General features: G+C 44.0%; 1 protein-coding gene across 2 annotated transcripts; it reads right to left on the bottom strand.

Annotated features, from left to right (window-relative positions):
* Positions 1–2,713: 2,713 nt before the first annotated feature.
* Positions 2,714–24,779, bottom strand: E2F6 (E2F transcription factor 6). Of its 2 annotated transcripts, none has more exons than XM_045775979.2 (7): positions 24,381–24,778; positions 15,256–15,310; positions 11,703–11,919; positions 7,964–8,119; positions 6,392–6,506; positions 4,432–4,576; positions 2,714–3,950 (listed from the first exon to the last, which is right to left on the bottom strand). In XM_045775979.2, the coding sequence occupies exons 1-7, from the start codon at positions 24,486–24,488 to the stop codon at positions 3,901–3,903; spliced, it is 846 nt and encodes a 281-aa protein (XP_045631935.1). In that variant the 5' UTR covers positions 24,489–24,778; the 3' UTR covers positions 2,714–3,900. The 2 variants fall into 2 exon arrangements, with proteins under 2 accessions (XP_045631935.1, XP_087719980.1); XM_087863854.1 differs by lacking the exon at positions 2,714–3,950 and adding an exon at positions 6,158–6,204 and having other exon boundaries at positions 24,381–24,779.
* Positions 24,780–25,959: the final 1,180 nt, after the last annotated feature.

Below are 25,959 nucleotides of genomic sequence, written 5' to 3'. Positions count from 1 at the left end.
TTCCTAAAAGATATAAACTGGCATTTTCAGGACCATGGTATCCTTTTAAAGCCCAGATATGTCATAACTCATTATTCTGGATAGTTTTTTTATCACCACCAATCACTCTCAAACCAATATAGAACTTCAACTTAACAAACTAACCACCAGATTAAATAATGGGAATACACTAGCAGTTTATCTAATTTCTTAAATTTCCTACGTTCAGTACACACTAAGTTCTGGAACATTTCAGAAAAATGAACTTTATCTTTTTCTTAATTTTTAAAATTATTTTAAGATTTATTTATTTTAAAGAGAGAGAGAGAGTACACGCGAGTGGGGGGCAGGACAGAAGGAGAGGGGGAGAGAGAACCCAAGCAGATTCTCCACGGAGCACGGAGCTGGACACAGGGCTTGGTCCCATGACTCTGAGATCATAACCTGAGCCAAAATCAGAGTCAGATGCTTGAATGACTGAACCACCCAGATGCCCCAAGATAAACTTTATATTTAGACCAAAAAAAGTGTTCCCAGACACTGCCAAACGTCCCCTGGGGCATGTTTCCCCCACTGAGAACCACTGGCATAGCCACCACAGGGCTCCACTGGGGGAGTCAAGGTGCCCACGTGCACAGGCAGGAAAAGAGAGGAAACCCAGGAGGGACTGAGCCTTTCACACCCAGTTCCATTTTCCAAACTCACTCAGAGAAGCCATCCTTTTTCCTCTGAAGAGGTGAGTGATGGGACAGCAGAGGCTGAGTCGTACTCCAATTTAAAGTACCCCCTGAAGCCAGAGCCGGGTCTCCTGGAAGGCCTTCCTTCTCTCCCATTTTTCGCTGTTCTCTACCTTCTCTCCACATACCCCCCCTTTCTCTACTGAGCTCCCACCTCCTGTCCTCTGAAGCCCACCCAAACAGTCCTGTTCACCTGTGAGGACAATGGGGGGGCCTCGGGCGAACCACCGGCCAGCTCTGTCCCAGGGCTCAGAGCAAGCGACAAAGCCAGAAGGAGCCGCCTTGTCCTTAGCCTCGCGGCTGCAACAGCCAACTCACAGTATGACTGACGGGGGCTCGCTTGTAATGACTTACGTGGCTGTATTCTGCTTTCCGTTTTTAATTTTGGGAGATAATCAGATAGCAGGTAGCAGATTTCTGAGATTTTGAGACATGACTTACCGTGCACGCTCCCAAGAGAAATGCTGGTTCTGTCTTCAGGTCCTTAAGCCTTTAGTGGTGCGACCATTCACTTGTGCAATGTCCGGCATCGAACTTGACAGCAGTCCACACGTGCGTCCCTGGGACCAAACCCCAGGTCGCAAGGGCTCGTAAATGTCTCACGTTTAAAGCCCCCTCTTGAAAACTGTGTGCTCACACCACAAGGTCCTGAGGCGAGGGACAGTTAGGCCGATGTGCTGTAACCTTGAACAAAATGCAAAATTGGTGCGATTTTAATTTTTTTTTCCAGTGAAAATTGTTTGTTGGTCTGTATTTTTGCAAAATCAGGGTTTGTTTTTAAATTCTTGGGAGTTGGGTGGAATGAAATCAGGTCACTTTTCTTACCAACCAGCAAAAACGTATGGAACTGTACAGGAATGTGAGGAACACAAACACATTAGATACGGCCCCTCCACTCCGAGAGCACGCAGTGCCAGGTGGGAAAGCCACCCAACACTGGGTATCGACCGTAGATACGAGGGCAGGGAAGTGGAATTAGGGCTTTAAGCCAGGTCTGGAACGAAGACGGAATTCTGAAAACAGACAAGAGGATGACAATTCCAGGCCGAAGAGTAAGAGCAAAGGCACAGAGAGGACAAAGTGCGCTGCGCGTTTCAGGGACAGCACCCAGACCCGTTTGGTTTGGGCCTTGTCGTCCGGCAAGTTAACACGCTCGGAAGCTAGGGCAGGGCCAGCCCGGAGGCCTTCTACGTCGAGAGTTTGGACTTCGGCCTGAAGGACAGAGGGGATGCACAGGCTTCTGACCAGGGCTAGGTGGCAGGCAGGTGGGCAGCGGTGTGCACACAGGGAGCCGGGCCGCTGTGCGGAGCGTGGGGCTGGGAGAGCCACCGAGCCAGTCCGGAGCACACGTGCTTCAGCAGTTGTTGACGACGGTGACCACACACCCAAAGATAGCGCTCATTCGTAGAACGTGTCTCCAGCTGACGAAGGAGCTTCGCTTCCATGACTTCATTTCACCCTCAGAACAACTTGTGAAGTAGAATAGTCGTCACATTTCCCAGGTAAGGAACCACCTGCTGTTCAGAACAACGCGGTCGCTTTTGGCAACGCAGCCTTTGTTGGTTTGGGGGGCACTACCTTCTTCTTTTCCCCCGGCCCGTATTTCCTGCTCAGGAAAGGCCTTTTATTCCGTATTTCCCCATAAGTGTAACGGTCACAGGCCTCTTGTCTTCTCCGGCTTACCCTCCCGTTAGCTGGGCTCACCTCCTCCTACGGGTTCAGCCATCACTTATGAACAGACATCCGCCGAATCTCCCCTGCAGAACGCAGAGGTAAATGAATCCTAGACGCTCCGCAGGTATTTTTCAGCATTTTGATTTTTGATTCCTTTTTAAAATATTTTTTAAACATGACCTTAATTTCAAGTTGCTTCACATCTCTCAGAAAGCCAGAGCACCTCAAAATCTGAATCTGAATGATGCTGATCAGAATCCTACATGGTAGACAAGCCAAGTATCATTAGTCCAGTTTTACAATTCAATCACTCACTCACTCGCTGATTTGTTCAAACATTTATTGAGCACTTCTGATGTGCCAGGCATGGTGCAAGGCGCTGGGTATAACAATGATTAAGACAAAGTCCCTCAAGGAGCTCACAGTCTAATGGTAAACTACTGAGTAAACTGAGGCACAGAGTGGTAAATGACTTACCCAATGAGGTAGAGAGAGCTAGGTACTTGGAAATGTGGGACTAGAGCTGGAGAGAGGGCAGGGTACAACGAACTCATCAAAAGCAAACCCCTTTGATTGAAAAGCAAGGCTGCATACAGAAACGTATTACAAAATCTGCTTGCAAAAAGGTTAAAATAGTTTCCAATTTTCATCATGATTAAATTCATGTCTTGCAATGAATTAAGCCATTACCTGATAGTATTTCTATACTTGTCCCTAAAGCTTTCGGGTATGCCACCAGTCTGCTCAGACACGATAACCCTACAGGGAGCTTGAAATCAAGACATATCAGATTTCAATTTCAGCACTGGGAACCATATTGAAATACTTTAATTAAATCCATGAACTTTAAATGTATAGCATATTTATGATACTTCTACATGTAGAAGTTTGGAAAAAACTTTCCTCTAACCCCCATTCAGAGGATTCTAATAAGTTATAGATACCACAGAAATTAGAGAATTTGTCTGTTACTTTCCATATATACATTATTTTGGCTGTACAAGGGTGAAAAGTTTGACTTCGACATATTACATAAGGAATCTAAACATTATACAGATATATACAAAGACATCACATTCAGAGGCCTGGGTACACCCATCCAACGTTTAACAGCTTACTGCAGACGTGAACCCATGTAAGGCAATTTCTTTGTGACAATGACACATGATCCTTGAAGGAAAGGGCAGAGTCCGCGAAGCGCTGTCCGCTGCAGGCCTGACCGTCTGTCTCCATGATTCTCTTTGTGGCGAAGTGACTTCAGTAAGCAAGATGTCTCATTCACCGACAAAAAACAGTGAGTAATTATAAAAAGAGTTGTTTTCAAATGCAGAAACCATAATTATCCAGTAACCGAAGTAGTGAACTTCTCAAAGCCACCACTGGCCTCGACACTGCCGACAGAACCAGAGGATTTCGTGGATGATTTATTGCTCTGAGAATCAAACTTGATGCATAATTCATCCACACGGGATGTTCCCCAAGGACTCGGTACGCGACTTCGCAAATGCTATCAGTTGCTCACTTCAAGCAATTCTTCACTTTGCTGTGGAGGATTTTCTTCTGCAAAATAACAAACATGAAAGAGATTCTCCTGAGTGAGGGTCTGAAAGGCAGACAGGTACCAGGACCTATAATTCAAGTGCTTGAGAAAAAGGCTGAGGAACCCCGGTCAAGAACCGCATCGTTACGCTAATGGCATGAGGCTGACGTAAGTCTCACAAGAGAAAACTGGAACTCAGAAGCGCGCTGACAGCACCTGTCACAGGATGTAGACGGCTTTCGGCACGCGGAGACCACACCAGGCGGCACCGCCACGGCACCAACTGTAATTCTACGTTTTCGAGATCAAAACTACATGGAATTTAACCATCAAGTTGTTAGAAACAGTCTAAACCGTAGTTAAGAATTACCTTGTCATTCTTTAACTCACGCTTTTGTAGCCAGAAAGTGTAAAAGTATCTCTAAGACCATAATAAGACTACATAGATATCAAAAACCATCAGAATCTTAAATTTCCTACTGACAGACTCGGTACGGTTACCTTTATCGGCGTGCTCCGGATGCTTGTTTTTAGAGGAGGTGCCTGCACCGTCAGCCGCTTTACTACTTGAGTGGCCCTGCTCCACTTCGCATAAATACACGTCGATGGGGCCTCTGGTGCTCCTTATATGCACTGTGATAGAGTCCTGGCAAAAGACACATACGATACCATAAAAAAGACATGTCAGGATGAATGCGAGAATTCATTAATGGTACTGGTTCACGTACTAGAACTGCCAGAGTTTCAATTCAGGGGATATTTCTGAAAATTTAAGTTCTGGTGGTTTTCTAGCATATATTTGAGAGAATCATGGACTTGGTTTTCATCGCTCCGGCACTGCTCAGGTTCTAGACTGCCAGGCCACGTCTGGTTTGAATGGTACAGCTTATGCAACTCAAGACCTCTTTCTACAGAAAATAAACTGTTACGCTGCTCAGAACCGGCAGCCAGCTGAGGACTTCATATTTCATCAAATCAGAGCTGACAAACGTTTTCTGTAAAGGGTGACACAGTAGACATTTTTGGCTTTGCGGGCCATACCATCCCTGTCACCACTACACAATTCTGCCATTACAGACTGAAAGCAGCCAGACACAATGTCTAAACAAATGGGTATGTGACTGTGTCCTAGTGATATGATGTACAAAAATCTAGCAAGCCAGATCTGACCTGAGGCCAGTCCAGCCACCCTGGCTCTAGCTGCCCAGATCTCGCCCTGGACGCCACTGAATGCACCGTACCCGTCTACTACTCCCACTTACTTACTGCTGAGAATGACTGCCCAGAGGGCCCGTGTTCACCGGCCTTTAAACTGGACTCTAAGTCTTGGGTGTGACCCAAAAGCTCAGCAAAGTTCAGCAATTATAGCCTGAAGCAGCTCATAGCCCAGGGGAAAACCCAAAACCTCGTCAGTCACTGCAGCATGGGCCATCATGTCCCCAAGTAAGGATGTGTTGAAAGATTAGTGGGTAATTATTTAAAAAAAGCTTAAACATCTCTCAAATGACTATTAAACACAAAAGTTATGTAGGAGACTTGGAATATATCCAGATCTAAACAAAATAATGAGGAATCACCACCCAGAAGTCACAAGTCAAGTGTGACAAGATTAAAAGCTGTCCCTTAACTGATTTATAATTCACTGTCAAGTAACACCACAGGTGCTCACTTGGACAGTGGTCTGCTGGAGATAAAAGGATAGATGAGTGCAGAATATTCTTCAGTGGGGGGGGGGGGTCCCTAGAGCAAGGCAGAGGCCATCATCATGAGCTCCGATGGGTCTATCAGGCTGTCAGAACTTGACGATCTGTCACAAGCATGGCCACATTCCTTGGTTCTGATTCCATCCTTACCAAGCAACCTTCTGATGACAATTCTTTCAATACAAACTTTCCTGCAAGGGAAGGAGTGTGCTAAGCCGCTGATGAGAGTATCTGCGTTCACACCGCAATTTCACTTCTCATTCTGAATGTACCACTTAGTGTTCCGGTTTACTCATTAGTCTTTGATGAGCTTGGGTCGAGTTAATCCCTTAGAGCCTTCGCGGACACCAGATTTTCCTTCTGGGACTTCAATAATGAGGCCAATGCTTGGCGATCCCTCTATGAGGCATTCCAGTAGAGCACAGTCTACGACTGTACCAGAGGCACGACGGCGTCCATAGTACATGTACAGAACGACGATTAAGAACAAACTCTGAAGCCGAGCTACCTGGTTCTTCACTTACTGTGTGATCATGAGAAAGTCGATCTTTCTGTGCTTCAGACTCCTCACCTTTAAGAGGATAACAATTGTGACTAGTTCATCTGCCCTTACTCGAAACAGTTAAAATGCATAAAGTGCCTCGAGCAGTATCAGGTAGGCAGCTAACGCGCGTGAGAGTTACTAAGTCATTATACCTGCGACAAGAGCACCTGCCTCCCTCTTTAAAAACTCCTCTTAGAAATGCAGGGATACCTACTTCTCTGGGAGCCGGAACATCCAATCTGGTTTCTGCCGGAGCTTTCACAGCAATAACAATCTGTTCGTGGAAGGCTTGAATGCTGTGAATATCCTGGTACGTCACATACGCTAGTGTAAACACCAGTCAAGGGTCTCTAAGCAGAATGCTACTGACGGAGATCATTTCTCTCTTACAATACATGCATACAAGTGTCATGTTAGAACCTCTGTAGTTTTTATGGGATACAAACGCACAATTAAGGAAAGCAATTGGTAAGAAATTATTTCATATGTAATTATTATTATTTCATAAGCAATTCTTAAGATTTTACAAAGTGTTTTCCAATATTTATAACCCGAAGCACTCCTTTAACCTCTAGCATCGTGATATTAACGCACACAAAACAACTCTGGTGAAGGTGTTTAATTACTTCCTACCCCCCCCCAATTCCCCACTCATTGTTAGATCTCACTATGAGAACTTTTGGGGACAAATGTCCAGTTTTGATGACACTCTCCCACCATACAAGGAGGAAAACATCTGTAAAAGAGTGGAAGCAACTTGGAGAATCAGTGTTTCAGGGCCATCGTGTACTCATGGGGTTTCTCACATCCCAAATTCTTTTCCAGCTCACTGTGAATTTTTTCATCTTGTTTTACTGTGTCGCCTGAAATTTTACCAATTATGTGATTTACTGGGTTTCCCCAACATTTTTTGTTTACTTTACAGACTTTTGAGTAGAGGAACAGCATTTAGTTTCCTTCCAATAACCGGACAGTGGAAATAGAGGAGTTTGACTGATGAGGAGTTAAAGTAAACGTGAAGCATGAACCGCTGGGAACCAGGGACGCCTCACAGAGGTGCGGCAAGAACCGAGCAGCGGCTGGGTCCGGGAGACCCAGGAGAAGATCGCCACCAAAGACCAGTCTCCCCTGCTGGCCCCGAGGCGCGGCCAGCTCCACCAGGCTCTGTGGGCCAGAAGGGCAGCTCAAGGGCCGTTTCAATGACAACTTCATTCTGTTTCAGAAATAAACTCCAGTTAACAAATTCGGGAAAACTGAATTTCACAAACGCCAACAGAGATTTTACTATCTTTACAGCATTCTAAGAAAACAAACAGGAATGCACCACTATTTTTATTTTAAATGCAAACACAGATGTTGGTACATGGTCACGAGGCAGCAATTAACCTGAACAAACAGCATACAAACGAGCAAAAGGCAATTAATTAATTTGTGTACGTCTGACGCTACACCATTAAACCTTCACCTACTTTTAAAACTTCTAAAGGTCTGATTTTGTATTTTGAATCTATTAATTAAATCCCAAGCTGACCCTACTACTTAAAATAACCTGCTTTGGAAGGATAAGTTTAAAAAAAAAAAAAAAAAAAGGACAGGGTTAACAAACAGGGTTGCTGGAGGGGTGCTGGGCGCTGGGCATTAAGGAGGCACTTGATATAATGAGCACTGGGTATTGTATGTAACTGAAGAATCACTAAATTCCACCTCTGAAACTAATGATACAGTCTAAGTTAAATTGAATTTAAATAAAATGTTAAAAAAAAAAAAGGACAGAGTTAAAGGATATCTTTCATTTTCTTTGTCATCTGTTAGCTCAAACAACTGCTGAGCACAATCCTTAATTAATTCATCCAAAGCATCTTCCATTGCTGATAAGTCAGAAAGTTCCTCCTGCAGCTTCTTCTGTTGGGGCACGGCTCCAAAATTGCTAAGATCAGATCCTCTTTAAAAGAAAGGTTTTTGAAAAAAAAACAAAACAAAAAAGCTCACCATCAGTAACATCGAGGAAATTACAGAGAATACAAGTTAGGTTACTGGAACTTCTGCAAACGCTGACACCAGGTACTTCGCAAACTGACAGACAAAACTAGGTACTTGAATATCACCTGCGACCTCCTTTTATTCTCAACAACCATTATTCTTCCTGTACACAAACTGGTTTTTGTCCCTATTTTTAGTCTCTTACACAGGGATTAAAAAAACCCAACAAACCACTGTAACTCTATGGAAATTAAGAGTAGTCAGGAAAGCTGACGGAGATCACCAAGCACAGACTGAGAGTCAATAACACCGTTTAAGTCTCAGCTCTACTACTTCCAGCAGGACTTTTGATAAGTTACAATCTTTTAGTCCCCTATGAAAAACAAGCAGTACACACTAAAACGATAGTTCTTCCGCTAAAATTCTGAGTATTTCCCCCTCATGTGTATATTCTACTTGGTTCTATCTGAATGTAATGACTATATTCATCATTCTTAAAAGATATATTTTCTTTAGTTTTTACGACCTACCATATCATATTGGTAGGATATGACCCAAGCCACGGATATTTTTTTTTCTTCCGTATGGAAAATAAAGAGGAAAAAGGCTGTTACCACTTTACACTTGGTTTACTAGTTTTCAAATCTGATTCCAATTAGTGATTCGGAATACAATCTGATATTAACCCTGAAAGTGTTATTTAATGTTTTTTAGCAAACATGTTCAAATTAAAATTCAATCTGCATTTCTGTACTATTGAAAAAATAACTACTTTCTTCTACAGCAAAGTTCATTATTTAGAACCATTTCATGATCTTTGTTGGTTGATTTTTCATCTGCCTGAAATGAAATTATTTGTATGTACCTAAACGCTGGAACTGTTTCTGACAATCCACAATACTTGCCTATGTAAGTGTTAATAGCTTTCTTCTTCTGCACACGTGCACGCACACATCTATATACACGTAACTGCATCTACTTCTTCTGCACACGTGCACGCACACATCTATATACACGTAACTGCATCTACTTCTTCTGCACACGTGCACGCACACATCTATATACACGTAACTGCATCTACTTCTTCTGCACACGTGCACGCACACATCTATATACACGTAACTGCATCTACTTCTTCTGCACACGTGCACGCACACATCTGTATACACGTAACTGCATCTACTTCTTCTGCACACGTGCACGCACACATCTGTATACACGTAACTGCATCTACTTCTGCACACGTGCACGCACACATCTATATACACGTAACTGCATCTACTTCTTCTGCACACGTGCACGCACACATCTGTATACACGTAACTGCATCTACTTCTGCACACGTGCACGCACACATCTATATACACGTAACTGCATCTACTTCTTCTGCACACGTGCACGCACACATCTATATACACATAACTGCATCTACTTCTTCTGCACACGTGCACGCACACATCTATATACACATAACTGCATCTACTTCTTCTGCACACGTGCACGCACACATCTATATACACGTAACTGCATCTACTTCTGCACACGTGCACGCACACATCTGTATACACGTAACTGCATCTACTTCTGCACACGTGCACGCACACATCTATATACACGTAACTGCATCTCCTTCTTCTGCACACGTGCACGCACACATCTGTATACACGTAACTGCATCTACTTCTGCACACGTGCACGCACACATCTGTATACACGTAACTGCATCTACTTCTTCTGCACACGTGCACGCACACATCTATATACACGTAACTGCATCTACTTCTGCACACGTGCACGCACACATCTATATACACGTAACTGCATCTACTTCTTCTGCACACGTGCACGCACACATCTATATACACATAACTGCATCTACTTCTTCTGCACACGTGCACGCACACATCTATATACACGTAACTGCATCTACTTCTTCTGCACACGTGCACGCACACATCTGTATACACGTAACTGCATCTTCTTCTGCACACGTGCACGCACACATCTATATACACGTAACTGCATCTACTTCTTCTGCACACGTGCACGCACACATCTATATACACGTAACTGCATCTACTTCTTCTGCACACGTGCACGCACACATCTATATACACGTAACTGCATCTACTTCTTCTGCACACGTGCACGCACACATCTATATACACGTAACTGCATCTACTTCTTCTGCACACGTGCACGCACACATCTGTATACACGTAACTGCATCTACTTCTGCACACGTGCACGCACACATCTATATACACGTAACTGCATCTACTTCTGCACACGTGCACGCACACATCTATATACACGTAACTGCATCTACTTCTTCTGCACACGTGCACGCACACATCTATATACACGTAACTGCATCTACTTCTTCTGCACACGTGCACGCACACATCTGTATACACGTAACTGCATCTACTTCTTCTGCACACGTGCACGCACACATCTGTATACACGTAACTGCATCTACTTCTTCTGCACACGTGCACGCACACATCTATATACACGTAACTGCATCTACTTCTTCTGCACACGTGCACGCACACATCTATATACACGTAACTGCATCTACTTCTTCTGCACACGTGCACGCACACATCTATATACACATAACTGCATCTACTTCTTCTGCACACGTGCACGCACACATCTATATACACGTAACTGCATCTACTTCTTCTGCACATGTGCACGCACACATCTATATACACGTAACTGCATCTACACCATAAGGTCTTTTTTCCATGATCCTCCCTAAATCAAATATGAAGTCTTCAGCAATTGTCTTTTTTTTTTTTTTAGAAAGAGCAAGTGAGAGCACATGCACGAGTGGGCAGGTGGGGAGAGGGGGAGAGACAACCTCAAGCAGGCTCCCACGGTCAGGGCAGAGTTCGATTTCGCCACCCTGAAATCATGACCTGAGCCAAAATCAAGAGTTGGACACTTAAGTGCCTGAGCCACCCAGGCGCCCCTAGCAATTGCCTTTAAGACATTGTCTACTGATTGTTTTTTACATTCAGGACAGCGTGTGATCCATAGCCTATGTGACTCATAATCACCTGGGGTAGATTAGATTCCTGCCTTTGCCCCAGAACAAATGAATTATAACCCCTGGGGCGGGAAGCCTCTAAGTGTTTCTTACATTACACTGTTTTACAACCTTAACCAATTTCCTCCTGATATCAATAATCATTTGGAAAAAAAAAATCTCCTAAACAATTAGATGTCCCCTTCTTATGATCTTGAAAAGCAAAACTCTTAAAACTAATCATTATTCCATTCAACTTTTCTGTAATATCAAAATGATATTCCAGGTCTATGACTTTTATTTAGTCCTACTTAGGGAAAAAAATATGTACCTTGTGGGACAATGTGAGAAATTTTTATAGAATCCTTTCCTAACAAGAAGCCACCTCTACTTTGTTTTGTCCTGTCAAAACACTGCTAATATCTTGTTTGTTTCAAGCATGGTATTTTCACTAAATGAGAAGGTAAAAAAAAAAAAAAACAGGAAAAGTTCAAAACCAACTCACATCCATCGAATATGGTTCTTAGACTTTTTTTCAACCAGATCGATTCCATCTAAGACATTGGTGATATCATACACTCTTCGTTTCCGCACTCCCAGTTTTGTGGCAACCTTGTTTAAGTCGAGAATACCCCCAGGAGCAGATCTGACAAGATCCATAAATTTTCGAGTTAAATAAACCAGAGATACATCAAAACGAGGTCTCTTCACTTTTAGAGCTTCTGGGAAACAAAAGAAACAAATTTATAAAATTCTCAATAGCACTTCTTTTTCAGTCATTAAAAAAAGTAATTTATTTCCTCAGTAAGCACAGACACCTAAAGAAATTCTACACACTGAACACATCATAGCTAATTTTTATGAAACAGATTTCTTACACTGGCTAAAAATGCATCAGCTTCTCTCAGGTAAACAAAGGCTTTAGTCTTCGAGGAGGACTGGAAATATGCTGCTAATTCCCCTGGACATGGGAATCTGTGGGAGGCTGAGCATCTATCAAACATAAAGTAGACAGTATGCATTTCTACCCACACCACTCTCAGGAATAGGATTAGAAATAGTTTTTAAAATTGAATTTCTTAGTCTTCAACTTAAAAAATTCTTTACAAAACAGGCAGAGACTTGGCTTTTTCAATACTTAAACTGTTCCTATACATGTCACAGTGTAACGCTGATGGAAGTTTTTGAACGAGCTCAAATTAGTCTTCTATTAAAACAGAAGGACATACCTTGAGGAAAAATGGCATCTCTATTTTTTTTTAAATATTCACTAGCCTATATTAACTTAACAGATAAGCAAATGAAGGGGGAAAAATCTCTTTAATTCCCTCCCTCCGTCACCCACTCTGATGATTTTGGTTTTTCATACATGCCCTGCCCCCCTCTGCACACAGACACACACAAGTTACCACTATGTACACTGAACTTTTAAAAACAAAAATAACAAACTATCTTTTAACAAGCTGCTTTAACTCAACATTGTGAACATCCTCACTTGGCAACAAATGTTATTTCAACATTATTCTTCACGGCTGCATAATACTTAAGTGCGTGGAATATTTGTTAAACTTACCCCAAAACTGGAAATTCCGACTGTCTCCAACTTTGCTATTTTGCCCAATACTTCGGTAAATCTCCCTGCACCTAAATTTTTGTATGCATCTTTGTTTCCTTTAGTTAAGTTCCCCGATTTGGAATTGACAGGTCAAAGGGTATTTTAAGGAATGTCTGTCCCGCTAAACCTGCTATCCAGGTGGGGTTCTATCAATTTTACCCAGTGTATGTGTGAGGGCCTCGGCTCACGTGCTTGCCTGAACTGAGCGAGTATTAGCGTTCTTTTCATCTCTCCCAACTTGATATTAAAAAACAAGTTCTTGTGGTTTGGTGTGCAGAGTAAGTAATTTTACAAATAACCCAGCTGTCCTTTTGGTGTGAAGTATATGATCTCTCCTTTTTTCTACTTTCACAGCATACGACAGTGAGTATGCTTCAAAAGAAATATTCATCCTGTCTTCAGTTGGGAAATTCCCGTATCCAGAACCCCTATAATGTCACATTCAGGTTAAAGCCCCCTAGTGGCTACTCCAGGAACACAAGTACGTTATTTTATAATGCACAGGTCTTCTCTGTGGAGACCACTCCTACGCTTACTGTTAAACAGGAATAAATAGGAATTAAAATGGTGTTTAATTAGAAGAAAGTCACAATTCTACAAAAAAACCTTGGCAGACTACAACAGAGAAATTCTAACTTGAAAAAGCATACATCTAATCACCCTAATTGCTAACACGACAGGGTCTTAAAAGCTCTGGGTTAAGTATATTCCCACCATGTTAGTCACTTTAGAAAGATATTCACTGAAAACCTACAACCTGACAGTTACTTGCTGATGGAATACAAACATGACTCAAAAGGTTTTCAAACTAGGGGCACCTGGGTGGCTCAGTTGTTAAGCGTCTGCCTTCGGCTCAGGGCGTGATCCCAGCGTTGTGGGATTGAGCCCCGCATCAGGCTCCTATGCTGGGAGACTGCTTCTTCCTCTCCTACTCCCCCTGCTTGTGGTCCCTCTCTCTCTGGCTGTCTCTGTCAAATAAATAAGTAAATAAAATGTTTAAAAAAAAAAAAAAGGTTTTCAAACTAACGATGTTTCCTAGTCTACTAAGGAACTCTAGCACAATGTCCTGAGGTCAGTGCCAAGCGAGGCATCCAAGCTCCCTGAAAGAAGGAGATGAAACCTGACTGGAGCAGGAGTAAGGAAGTTCTCCTGGGGAGGGTGAGCGGGCAGAGGACAGACAGGTGGACAGGAAGCTCTTCTCCCCTCTTACGGAGGGCCAGGTGCTTCATGAGACAGAGCCGTGGCTGAGAACGGGTGGATTCAGGGGTCTCACAGCTGGTAGAGATGGGTGAGGGCAGCAGCTGGCAGACCAGGCTGCCTGGTGGAGCTGGAACGACCTATAACCCTGTCTTCCTGTCCAGCCATTCCCTACTGCCTTCTTTTAAGGATATGAGGTGACTTATAAATTTAATACAAATAAATAAAACCAAATAAATGAGGAGTCAGGGTTTTCTCTATTTGTAATAGAACATTGTGGAAGAATTCTAGGTTGAGTGAGATCCCAATCCCAGTTCTGTGTCAGGAAAATCCCACTGGCAGCCAAGTGGAAGAGCCTAAAAGCAGACAAGCTACTGAGCAGGCTATCCCGCCATGCTAGAAGGAGCAGTCTAACCCAGTAGTTAAGACGAGAGGCTCAAGTCTGAGAGGTGTGGGGGTTGAATCCTGAGGCCTCAGTTTACTCATCTATAAAAAATGAGTAATAATCCACAGTTACATTTTAAAGAGCTGTGACAATCCATGCAAAGAGCTTAACACAGCTCTCACCGTACAAGCTCAGTGTGTGTTAGACAACACTGTAAGGTGGTGGTGACTGTCAGACGAAGGACACACTGCCAACGTAAAACTGACCAAACCCGGGGACCAGCTATGGGTGAGACTGTGGCAGGGGCCGAGGAGAAATTAAGGGCGGATATTCAGATCTACATACGGGACCTACGCACGGTCTATTCCTTGTGGTTAGACCAAATTAAGGGGAGGTGAGGGGTGGGGATATCTATGGTGACAATTCTAGAAGGCTGGGAACGAGAGCAACTGGAATTCCATCTCCTTTCGGTGACTCTGCATGCTGGTCCACGGCAGGAATGGGAGAGAGCAAGGGAATCAAAGGGAGTCTGGAGGCCAAGACAGTTCTCCTGCCTGTTGTCAATGGCCTTCAATTCTGCTGACAGTGACGAGTAACTGCTCTCACAGAATTCTGAGAAAATATCCTTAAACTTAAATAGACCATTCCATTTTAAAAATGATTTCTAAAAGCAACAAAGAATCAACTGGTGTTTGTGCACATTATTCAGTCCACAACCTCAGGCGTTTCTGCTGAAAATCGGTGTACAAATAATATATTTTACTTAAGTTTCTCATCAACTAATGTACATTTAAAATAAATCATTTACATCATACGAAATTCAAACTACAAAACCTAAAACCTATTCCAGGATCAACTTACTTCTCATGGACACATACTGTACATTATCTTCTAAATTAATCCTTATTTTTGATGGCTAGGAAAAAAATACAGAAATTTAAATTAGTAATTTAAAGACACAATGCAAAATGAGCAAAAGCAAATGAACAACATTTCCTAGATAATATAAGGGTGGTGGTTGTTGTTTTTCACCCTGGGGTGGTAACTCGGTTGTGAGAAAAGCAGTCCTTCCTCCACACCGTATGTACTGTAACTGCGCTCACAACTGGCAGCGCTCACAGTTACGCTTCTCATGCCACACAGGCTTCCATGAATATGGAGCAGTAGTTATAGAAAGGGGTGCGGGAGAAATATGAATGAGAAGTTACTACTGAATAGACACTAATTTACTATCTGTATCAGATACTGAGGATAAAAGCGAATACAAAGAAAATTAGGACGCTGTCTAACTCTGGAAAGCTCAGTAGAGGTGGAAGAGGTCTCTAAGCTGGCAAACGCTCACCCCTTGCTATTTAAGTACAAGTGGCTTCTAAAAATTTGCTCATAATGGGGCGCCTGGGTGGCACGGGGCGCCTGGGTGGCACAGCGGTTAAGCATCTGCCTTCGGCTCAGGACGTGATCCTGGCGTTCTGGGATCGAGCCCCACATCGGGCTCCTCCGCTGTGAGCCTGCTTCTTCCTCTCCCACTCCCCCTGCTTGTGTTCCCTCTCTCGCTGGCTGTCTCTATCTCTCTCGAATAAATAAATAAAATCTTTAAAAAAAAAAAAAATAAAAAAAAAATAAAAATTTGCTCATAAGGTTTCACAAGTGGCCATGCATTCCTGTTATAATTAATGGAAAAACAGCAGCATTTCAGATAACTGACAATAATGCATACTATGTAACTAGAAACTTTGGTATCAGATTAATAAAAAAAACTTTTAAATTCTTCAAACCACGTGGAAATGAGTAGCAGCTCCACTCCCAATGCTCACCATCTTATCAGGTATTTATGAAAGTTTACAGAAACTGGTAGTAAAACATTTGTAATACATTTAAAAATTGTTTTTGCAAAAAATATATAAAACCTTTAGATAAAGCCAGGTAAACAGAAACCTACGTTAGCCTCATGCTTACAACAAAGTACAACGATGACAGGTGCCTCCAGACAGGCTGTGATCAGGTTCAGCTCTTGCCTAAGTGAAAAATCTGGCCCTGAAATTGGCTGTAGCACTGGCACAGGTGAATTCTCCAAGGTGCTCTAAGAGAAGAATTGGCAGGAATACTACGGATACACCCAGACAGGGATATCACAGAAGGATTCACAGGGAAGGGGATCCCCAGCTGAGCCTTGAAGGGCAAGCCAGATTTTGCCTGAACCTGTGGGAGCTTCAAGAAAGAGGGGAAAAGATAGGATTCCTAGTGCAGGAAATGAAAGGAACAAAGGTATGAAAATGTAAATCGCATGGCACCTTTTGAGGACCCACCTGTGTGGTCAGTGCAAGACTAACTTGACACTGAAGTTAGAAAGGCATGCCATATTCAACAGAGATCATGGAAGTCATGCTAAGCAGTTTGGATTTCGTATCATAACCAGCGGAGAGTCACCACAGATTTCTGAACAAGAATATGACATACCCAAGCTCATGGTTCAGGAATGTAACAATGGTAGCAAACAGCAAAAAGACTGGGGGATGGGAAAGTCTAAAGGCAAGGTGAGCAGCTCAGCAGCTCTCTGTTTACCTCGGTGTCAGCAAATCCTTGGCACAATGATTTCTGTATCATCTACAACAAAATTACAGCATCTAGTAGCAAGTTAACTTGATATGGAATAATTCTACTGAAACAGAATTCTGCTGTAGAATTAGCTTAGTTGTTGGAATGGAAAGGAAAACGCGGACCTGCTGGCATGTGTGAAATCAGAGTTGGGAAGGCCTGTCTTAGGGGCAGGGACCACGCGTGACAAACTCTCGCGAACAACAGTGCTGACAACAGCAACCTGCAAACACGGAACCCTCCAGTGAACCACTGAAGGGCCGTCCTGTTAAAGTCAGACACGAACGTGACCAACGGTGTTTTACACTGAACCCTTCTGCTAATACTGCAGGAGACACAGTTTACTGTAGCAAGATTCCTAAAAGAGAAAGAAACCATCCTCATCACACTGATCTGAAACACACACAAACAAATAAGCTAAATTGTTATATGTTCCTTAAAAAAGTACACAGAAAGGGTTAACATAGCAGGGCTCATAGGTGCCTTGCCGCAAATAGACTTCTGTTCTTAATTTAGAGTAGCAGGGCCAAGTCCTTACATACAGCACTTAATGGTATCCTAACTGGCCGCCTTGCTATCTGCTCGCTGCATATTCCAGAAGGGCATCTTTTCGGCTCTGTACTCCCCTCTCTCTTGTCCTCTTATCGAGACGGCTGCCATTCGCAGGTTGGCACAGGGATGATACCTCAATCAGCCATAACAAGAGGAGCAAGGACCACTTGCCTTTCCACACACACTCTACCGTAAATGCGGCTGCACAGCATGCTGTCTACACCGAGAGCTGTGGGACAGCGGGGTCTAATGGCATCCTCTTTTTTCCCCTTTTCCTTTCTTTTTTTTTTTTTTTTTTTAAACCTTCTAACTATGAAAACATGATCTCTTTATCTTGGAGGAATCACAACAGTTATCGGCTGTTTTTCCGCTTTTCCTTTCCTTTCTTTTTTTTTTTTTTTAAACCTTCTAACTATGAAAACATGATCTCTTTATCTTGGAGGAATCACAACAGTTATCGGCCCCTCGGGGCAGACATCCCAATATGTGTAAATCTTGCAGGTGAACAATACTGGAGATTTCCAAAGTGTCCACAGTAATGACACATTCATCTCCTTTATATTCAAAATAGTTCTGGGCTTAAGACTGGGGTTCGGGACTACCGTTATCTAACTTCTTAGACACGGAGAGAGATCGCAGCCTTTATCTGTAACAAAGGGTGTTGATAAAATTTTATTGCCCATTTTCCAAGCTACTGTGAAGATTAAAAAAGAAATTGCGTCAATTGTAAAATCCTACGCAACCATAAGAGAATCATTTTGTGTTTTGAACCAGAACAGCGTCTGGCACATTCGAGCACTTGGTAAGTATTTGTTAACATGTAAAGTTGAAACAGTACCTTGTCACAGATAAATTCAACTGATAAGTAACTCAGAACTCTGAAACAATGAGTATTTAAGACGTAAGGACACGGGGTGAAGACTCCCTCTCGTGTACAACATGAGCACAGATCACTGAGAGATTACCGCGTGTCATTTTCTGTGTTCTGATACAACACGCATCATCTGGCTATATCAGCCTGACACCTGGCAAGCCTTTCCAGCTACTCTAACTTTGGTAAACGGCATTCAACAAGTAGGCCAGGAGCCCTTCTGGGAGTAGAAGGGACTAGATAGAACTCCTTTTGAAGCGGCTTTAAAATCAGAATAAATGGGGGTGCCTGGGTGGTTCAGTCAGTTAGGGGTCTGCCTTAGCTCAGGTCATGATCTCAGGGTCCTGTGTTGGGCTCCCTGATTAGCAGGGAGTCTGCTTCTCCCTCTCTTTCTGCCGCCCTAGCCCCTGCTTGTGCGCTTTCACTAAAATGAATAAATAAAATCTTAAGAAAAAATCAGAATGTTTCCTCACAAAAAAGTTAGTGAGTTATTAAAAAAAAAAAAAAGTAAATGAAATGCCACCCCTGCACTCGGCCCAAGCTATTTAGGTCCCTCAGATCAGAGCAGTGCACCTCACCCCTGGAGGGAGGCCAACGAGGCTCTATACTCTTGTATTAATGCCCCCCCCCTTATGAACCCGGAAGCGGAAACAGGAGATGGAATAGAGAGAGCCCCCAATCAAGCTGAGAAGCCATCAAGGCCCCTCTCAAAAGGAGACTGATTGTATAATCTCTCTCAGGGATACCCATTTTCTTTTCCTTTTGAAATAATCTCAGCCTTCCTAAAAGGTACGTAAGTAGCACTGGGAATTGCTACAAACCTTCATCCAAATCCCCCGCATGTTAATGTTTTACTACATTTGTTTTATCATTTCCTACTCTACACACACACAATTTTTTTCCTTGAATCAACGGAGGGTAAACTGCAGACTCTAAGTAACTCCGTGTGTACCTCAAGGATATTCTCTCATACAACCGCCGGGTAATTACCAAAATGTCTGTTTGAACTTGGCAGTTTTGAAAGAAACTGTTAGTAGAAACCTGGACTTCGAGGGCACTCCAGTGAAGGTTCAAAAGGAAGAGAGGATCATGCTACTAGAAAGCAGAAGGGAGATGTTATGCTAGGACAGAACGATCAGCAGCACCTTCAACTGCAGTCATGTGGGGAACTGATAGTAATGGCCCAGGTAACCTAACCGAGGAGACGTCCACACCAAGTGTTGACTGCGGTACCTGGTTTCTCCCTGCAGCCTACGGTAAAATGTGTAAGAGAGAAATCAAGAAAGGGACTGGTAAACAAAAAGGAGCCAGGACTTAAAGGCTTTAAAAACTCCCAGCCTGGGGCGCCTGGGTGGCTCAGTCGGTTAAATGTCCCGGAGTCCTGGGATCGAGCCTCGCACTGGGCTTCCCACTCAGCGGGGAGTCTGCTTCTCCCTCTGCTCATGCTCTCACTCTCTCAAATAAATAAAATCTTAAAAAAAATTCCCAGCCTCTCCAGAAGCTCAAATTAAGAAATGACATCTGAGAAAGAGCAAATCAAAGGCATAATCAAAAGATGAAGGTGAAGGGCGCCTGGGTGACTCACTTAAGTGTCCAGTTCTTGATTTCAGCTCAGGTCATGATCTCAGGGTTGTGAGATCGAGTCCCAAGTCGGCCTCTGCGCTGGGTAAGGAGCCTGCTTCAGATTCTCTCTCTCCCCCTGCCCCTCCCCCAACCCTCTCTAAAAAAAATAAAAATTGAAAAAAAAGTAAAGATGATGGTGAGGGTGTGATTGCACAACTTTTGGGGAAGACCTCAGGTGGATCAAAGATGGTGCCTCAAAGTGCTATGCAGTCAGGCAAAAGGCCTTGACAGAGATGAAGGACGAGCCCCACAGGCCCTCTAAATCTAAGCCAGGGCCTCTATGAAGCTCCGGGGCACTGTCCGTCAGCCATTCCAAGAGGAGCCCAAGGTGGAGAAGGATTCTTCCAGAAGAAAGGTGGGACGTTTGTCTGCTAAGTGAGCCACAACAGGATTCACAGAAGGTCCACACAGTTTTTGAGATAACTGTATCAGCAAAAACACTGTCAGCTTGGACCAAAAGGGACACTGAAAAGAGATTACTCATCACCCAAAGTTCCACTGCCAGAAATCAGGCTGATAAAATTACTCAGTTACAAATAGGGGTTTCCTCTCATGAGGAAGAAAGGAAGATAGATAGTGGAACCAACAGCCCAGAGGGTAGAGATGGGAGCACAGAGAATGTTTCCCTGAGACCTAACCAAGAAATTTCTAACATTTAGCAAGCTGACTCTCAGAATTGCTCTGGACCAGTTACTCCCCTGTGACTCCCATTTCCTCCTTTAGGCACAGGGGTGTCTAGAGCAGGTGTCCTGTCTGTCCCACTAGTGTGTGCCAGCTGTGCTGGGCAGGGGTGAGGGGGGATCAGGTAATGGTCTTTTTAGTTTCATGGGTCCAAGGATCTGGAGGAGCTGGACTGGGCTGTACGTAAAGAACTCCATCCGAGGAGCCTGGATTCTTCTTTTATTCTGTGAGTATAAAATCTGTTATTTTGAGGCTCAGACTGTCCCAGATTAGGCCAATGGGAGCCTTTTCAAAGTGGTGCCTGTGCAGGACACTTATTTTTTACCTTTTCAGCATCTTGAAGATGGTAGCCCTCAAATTTCTATGGGACTAGGCTGCCCGGGCACCAGCACAGATGCTGCTTCTAGTGCTGGCAACCCACTGCTGGGGGAGCTGTCAGTCTCCGTTCCTTTAGAGAGTCTCACTGAGCGCTTCCGCTCTGTAATTTCCCTGAGGGATGCCAAGGGAGAGCTCTGTAGTAGTCAAACCTCAAGAATGGACTATCTAAGAACTATCCCTTTCCATCCTCCAACTGGTTCTGTGCCCCCACTGTTTCAGGCTTCATACCTAGCCTGCTTGTATCTCAGCTGGGGAATGAATGGAGAAGGCAGAGGCCTCCAAACTGAAAATCAGTACGACCGATCTCAACGCACACAGTTCTCCAGGAACCAGCAGCTCCTGACAGGCGAGTCAGCACAATGGAATCTATTTTACTACTTCTCCGAGTCCCACATCTGAAGACTACACAGTAATTTATAATTTGAGACCTCAAAGGACAAAGGAAAGAAAACGAGGTCAGTTTTAGGGACTAAACTCTCAAGCATTGCCTCTCAATTGGTTAAACATTTCTCTATACAGATGGCTCTTTGTACCGCCTGCCTATTTTGGGGAGTCATATTCCTTTAAGAGCCCTTTGGAAATATACCTTTGTCCAAGGTGTTTGCATTCCCCTCATTCAAATTTTCCTCATTTTTCAATGTGTAGACTAAGTTCCACCTCCAACCAACACTTTCTCCCTTCTCTAAATTCCAGACAGCGTTCAAGCCATTTACCTGGGGAACATTAAACACTCAGCCAGATACACGACTAATCTTTGCGTAGCAATACACTTCGTTAAATACTTCCAGCCACTAACCAATTAAAAAACACGGAGAGAGCTGTTTAAATCACCATTTTACAAGCAGGAAAATAAACACTCATTCAAACATGTAAGAGTACCTGCTTCAGTCACCCAATAACTACGCACCGAATGTTTTTGTGAGAGGCACCAAACCACTGCAGATGTAACAGTGAGATGGACAGAGTCACTGCGCTCAGGGACCTAAGAGCCACACACTGCAGACAGGGTAAGCAAGCACAGCGCGCTTCCGGAGCACAAAAGAAGTGCCTAACCTACTCTTGACAGGTCAAGGAAGGCTTCAGACAAGGGACCTATACAACCAGACCTGAAAACCAGGGGAGGTAGCAAGGAAATGTGCAGTTTTTAAAAAAGGGCTTTTTGGGAAGGTGGACTATGAATATGTCCGGGTCCAAAAGAATATGGAAATTTGGAAATCAAGCAACTATAAGCAGTTCAAAAAAGACAAATCCAGGAACCTGATTATATTAAGAAGTTTCAACTCTACTCTGAAAGCCCTAGGGAACCGCGATAGCTTCTTTAAGCCAAATGACATGGTAAGAAATATGCTTTAAAAAGACCACGAGAGCTGCTACGTGAAGAATATCTACAAGTCTGGGGGCAAGACCAGAAGCAGGAAAACACTGCAACAATCTGAAAGATAGATGGTTAGAAGTGCCAAGTACTGGTGATTAATTTTAATTAGATTAGAAGGATAGCAGGGGGTCAGTTTGGAAAAGGGGAAAGGCAAGGATGATGCCTAAGAGACCAGCTCTGGCAATATGGTGGGTGTGGTGCCATTTATAAAGATAAGAGATAGCAAGGCTGCTGCCTGCTTCGGCAAGAAGATAATGAATTCAATTATGGCTAGGAGTTTGAAATCTAAGTAGAGACGTCAGTAGACAGTTGGAAAGCTCTGAGCTGGATTTATAGGTCTAGGAGTTGTTATGATACGGTAACTGAAACTGCCAACATAGATAAGAATATCTAAGACTTCAAGGGATGTGTGTATCTTCTAATATTAAACGCAAAATTAAGTGGTTTTTCCACTTAATTGAGAGTTGAGAGTTCAGGGCATTTATCAAATTCTCAAAGATTAAGACTACCAATATAGATGGTACCAATGAAGATTGTATCAGAAGTCCTAGGAGTGGTGAATGACGTCCCACGTGAAGAAGGTGTAGAGAGTAGAAGAAAACCCCAAATAATGCCAACACGTAAGGAATGTGAAGAGAAAGAACAGTTTGCAAAGGAGCACAAGGAGAGACCAGATGAGTACACGGAGCACCAAGGGTATGTATGGCCAAAGAAACCATTCCAAAGAGTTTCCAACAAAATCAAGTGGTCAGTCGCGTGGAAACTAGAGATAAGGGGTGAAACATCTGATGGAACTGACGACGTTGTTGGTGAACTTGGTTAGAAGAGTCTTAGAGCTGTGCTGAGGGCAGAGGTTCCCCCGCCCCAGCCCTCCCCCACAGTGGTAATGACAGTAGACACAGTGAATGCAAACAATTTTTTGAAAAAGTTCGGAGGAAAGAGACACAGATGACACGGTTTCTAGAATGAAGGGAAGGCTCTTCCAAGATAGGGAAATATTTAGGATGCAGTTTAAGTAGCCAAGAATTTATCATCAGGAGTCAGCCACCGTGATGCTAAATCCAGGCTTTTCCACGTACTATCTAACCACTGGCAAGCCACTTAACATTTCCAAGTCTATTTTGACAAAGGGAGAACAAGAGTAATAATCTCGCAGGACTGTTAGGAAGAATTAAATGAGATTATGCTCATAAATTATTTTTGAGCACTGAGCCACCATGGTGATTGGGCAATTAAACTTCAGCAAATGCTTAGTTATTATGGGAAGAAACCAGCAGAAAAGTTGAAAATACGGGGAGAAATGGAAAATGATGGATGCATCAATGCCTCTGAGAACCGAGGAGAATATATCGCATCTAGTCTAAAGCAAGATTAGAGGAAATTAACCTTACGAAGGGAGGGAGCGCGATCTTCCTTAACTTGCTGAATGGGCAGCTGTGGGGTGGGTAACGTAGTGTAGAGTTTTTAATGGCTACAGTCAAGTAAGAGAATGGGAGAGGAGGATGAAGACAAACATAAATAAGTTGCAGAGATACAGCGAGGGTCCAGGAGAGGTAAAACAAACAAACAAAACAAAACGCGAAGTTGGGCAATTTTCTCCAATAGTGCTCCCTCGCCCCAGGTAAAAGCCACTAAGACGGACACATTTGGGAGCAAGTGTTGAAAGAGGAAGGCGAGAGAGTTTTAAGTGAAAGGCCAACCGGCCTGTTCAGAGCACATGATGAGCAGCTGGAGAGCCAGGGACACCGAGGAGCAGCCACGAACCCAGCCCAGGAGGAACTCACGACCCAGAGGACGGTGGGTCGGGGTTCCCAGCGAACGAGAAGAGGCGGCTGGGCCTGAGACCCGCCCCCACCTCACCCCGCGCCGCGGCCCGGGGCGCTACCGGCACAGGCCATCCCCGGGGCTTACCAGCAGGCCCTCCACATTGATGGGGTCGCGGCACCGGCGGCGCACCGTCTCCTCCGCCGGGTCCACCAGCAGGCTGGGCAGTTTCCGCGCCGGCCGCTGCTGACTCATGCTGCCCAGCCGGCCGTCCCTCGCCTCGCACCCCGCGAGCTCTCCCGCCTTCTCCCGCTCCGGCCGGGCGCCGCCCCCAGTGCGCCGTGTCCCGGGGGCCGAGCACGAACCGAGCCCGCAGCCTGCTCGGAGGCACCGCTGCCTAGGCCGGCCCGCGAACGAACGCGCCACTGCCCCACGATCTCGGGAACTACAACGTAGACAGGAGGAAAGCAGGGTGACCCACAGCTCTCAGGACGCCAGGCCCGCCATCTTCCCGCATGCGCTGTGCACCGCCCCCAGTGCGCATGCCTGCAACTGCCGGAGCGCTCCCACGCACTAACCCTCTCCCAGCGGCCGGAGCCCGTGAAAACCCGGACGCGAAATCCACGGAGAGGATGGCAGAGGAGAGGAAGAGGCGGAGCAGGAATTTCAAAAGAAGGGAACGGGGCCAGCGAAAAGAGGAAGCGTTGGCGGGTAGGCGGGGAAACGCAATTGTCAACACTAATTTTTGAAACTTCTGAGCGCGCGGGTGTTAATTAACCTTGAGCTCCTTCCGTACACCGCAGGCATTTGCTCGGTGTTGATGCTTAGTAAATGTTGGTAATCAAACCGTTGTGCAATTGTTTACTTGTGGGCTTCTTTCTTTGTTTCTTTTTTCTTTCTTTCATCTGATGAATAAATTGTTGATTATCTGTCGTGTCAGATATCATGGTGGGCACAGGAGATATTGGAATTTGGCACAGACTCAATCTCAAATTCCAATAGAGGAAACAGAAAAATAAACAGAACGTTTCAAGCTGGAGCCAGAAAGTGTGTTCTCAAATCCTGGCTTCTCTCTCTCCTTACTAAGTTTACTTAATCACTGTGTGCCTCCGTTTCCTCATTTGTTAAATGGGAATAATGACAGTACTTATGTCATAAGGTTGTTGTGAGAGTCAAATTAATTAAATTACTTAGAACAGGGACAAGCACGTTTGAAATAAAAAGGCAATGCAGTGTGGTAAGCTCAGGGTAGAGGGCAGCAACTGAGCACTATGGTAGTTAGACCAGGGGTTTCTACCCAGCCTGACAGGCTTCCACTGGAAGTTGGCTCCCCACTAGATTATAAACTCCTCCAGTGAGAGGCATTCTCTAATCTTTGTATCTCCAGTATCTAGCAAATAATACGAGCTCAGTAAATGTTTGCTAAATTAATGACTTGAAGTAGAGAATAACATAGGGGCTAAGTCTCTAGAAGATTGGATTTGCAGAATGGAGAACGGCCCAGAGTGGTTACAATATGCCTTCACCAACAGAGTCCCTAGGAAGGCAAGCTCTGGAGACCAGAAGTGAATGTTTTTAATAAAAAGACATAATCCACTGTTTACTATATGTTTGGCATTCTACTAAATGTTCTGCATAGATTTTTGCATGTAAATCTTATATCAAAACTGAAAGGTGTTTTCCTGCCCAATTTATAGATTAGGAAAATGAAGATTAGCAAGATTGC

Source organism: Ursus americanus, chromosome 7, assembly GCF_024610735.1.
Source record: "Ursus americanus isolate L20-20 chromosome 7, mUrsAme1.1.p, whole genome shotgun sequence".
NCBI classification, from domain to species: Eukaryota; Metazoa; Chordata; class Mammalia; order Carnivora; family Ursidae; genus Ursus; species Ursus americanus.
Note: the sequence above shows the minus strand (reverse complement) of the source record. Positions and strands in the feature narration are given on the sequence as shown.

What these genes read in the sequence shown, in the direction of transcription:
- E2F6 (XM_045775979.2), bottom strand. Translation starts at nt 24,488, where the DNA reads ATGAGTCAGCAGCGGCCGGCGCGGAAACTGCCCAGCCTGCTGGTGGAC. An exon ending in GATGACAAAGAAAATGAAAG is followed by an intron (nt 6,507 to 7,963) that starts ATATCCTTTAAC and finishes ACTGGTGTTTAC; the next exon opens with ACTAGCGTATGTGACGTACC. An exon ending in ATGTTCCGGCTCCCAGAGAA is followed by an intron (nt 4,577 to 6,391) that starts GTAGGTATCCCT and finishes GTCTTTTGCCAG; the next exon opens with GACTCTATCACAGTGCATAT.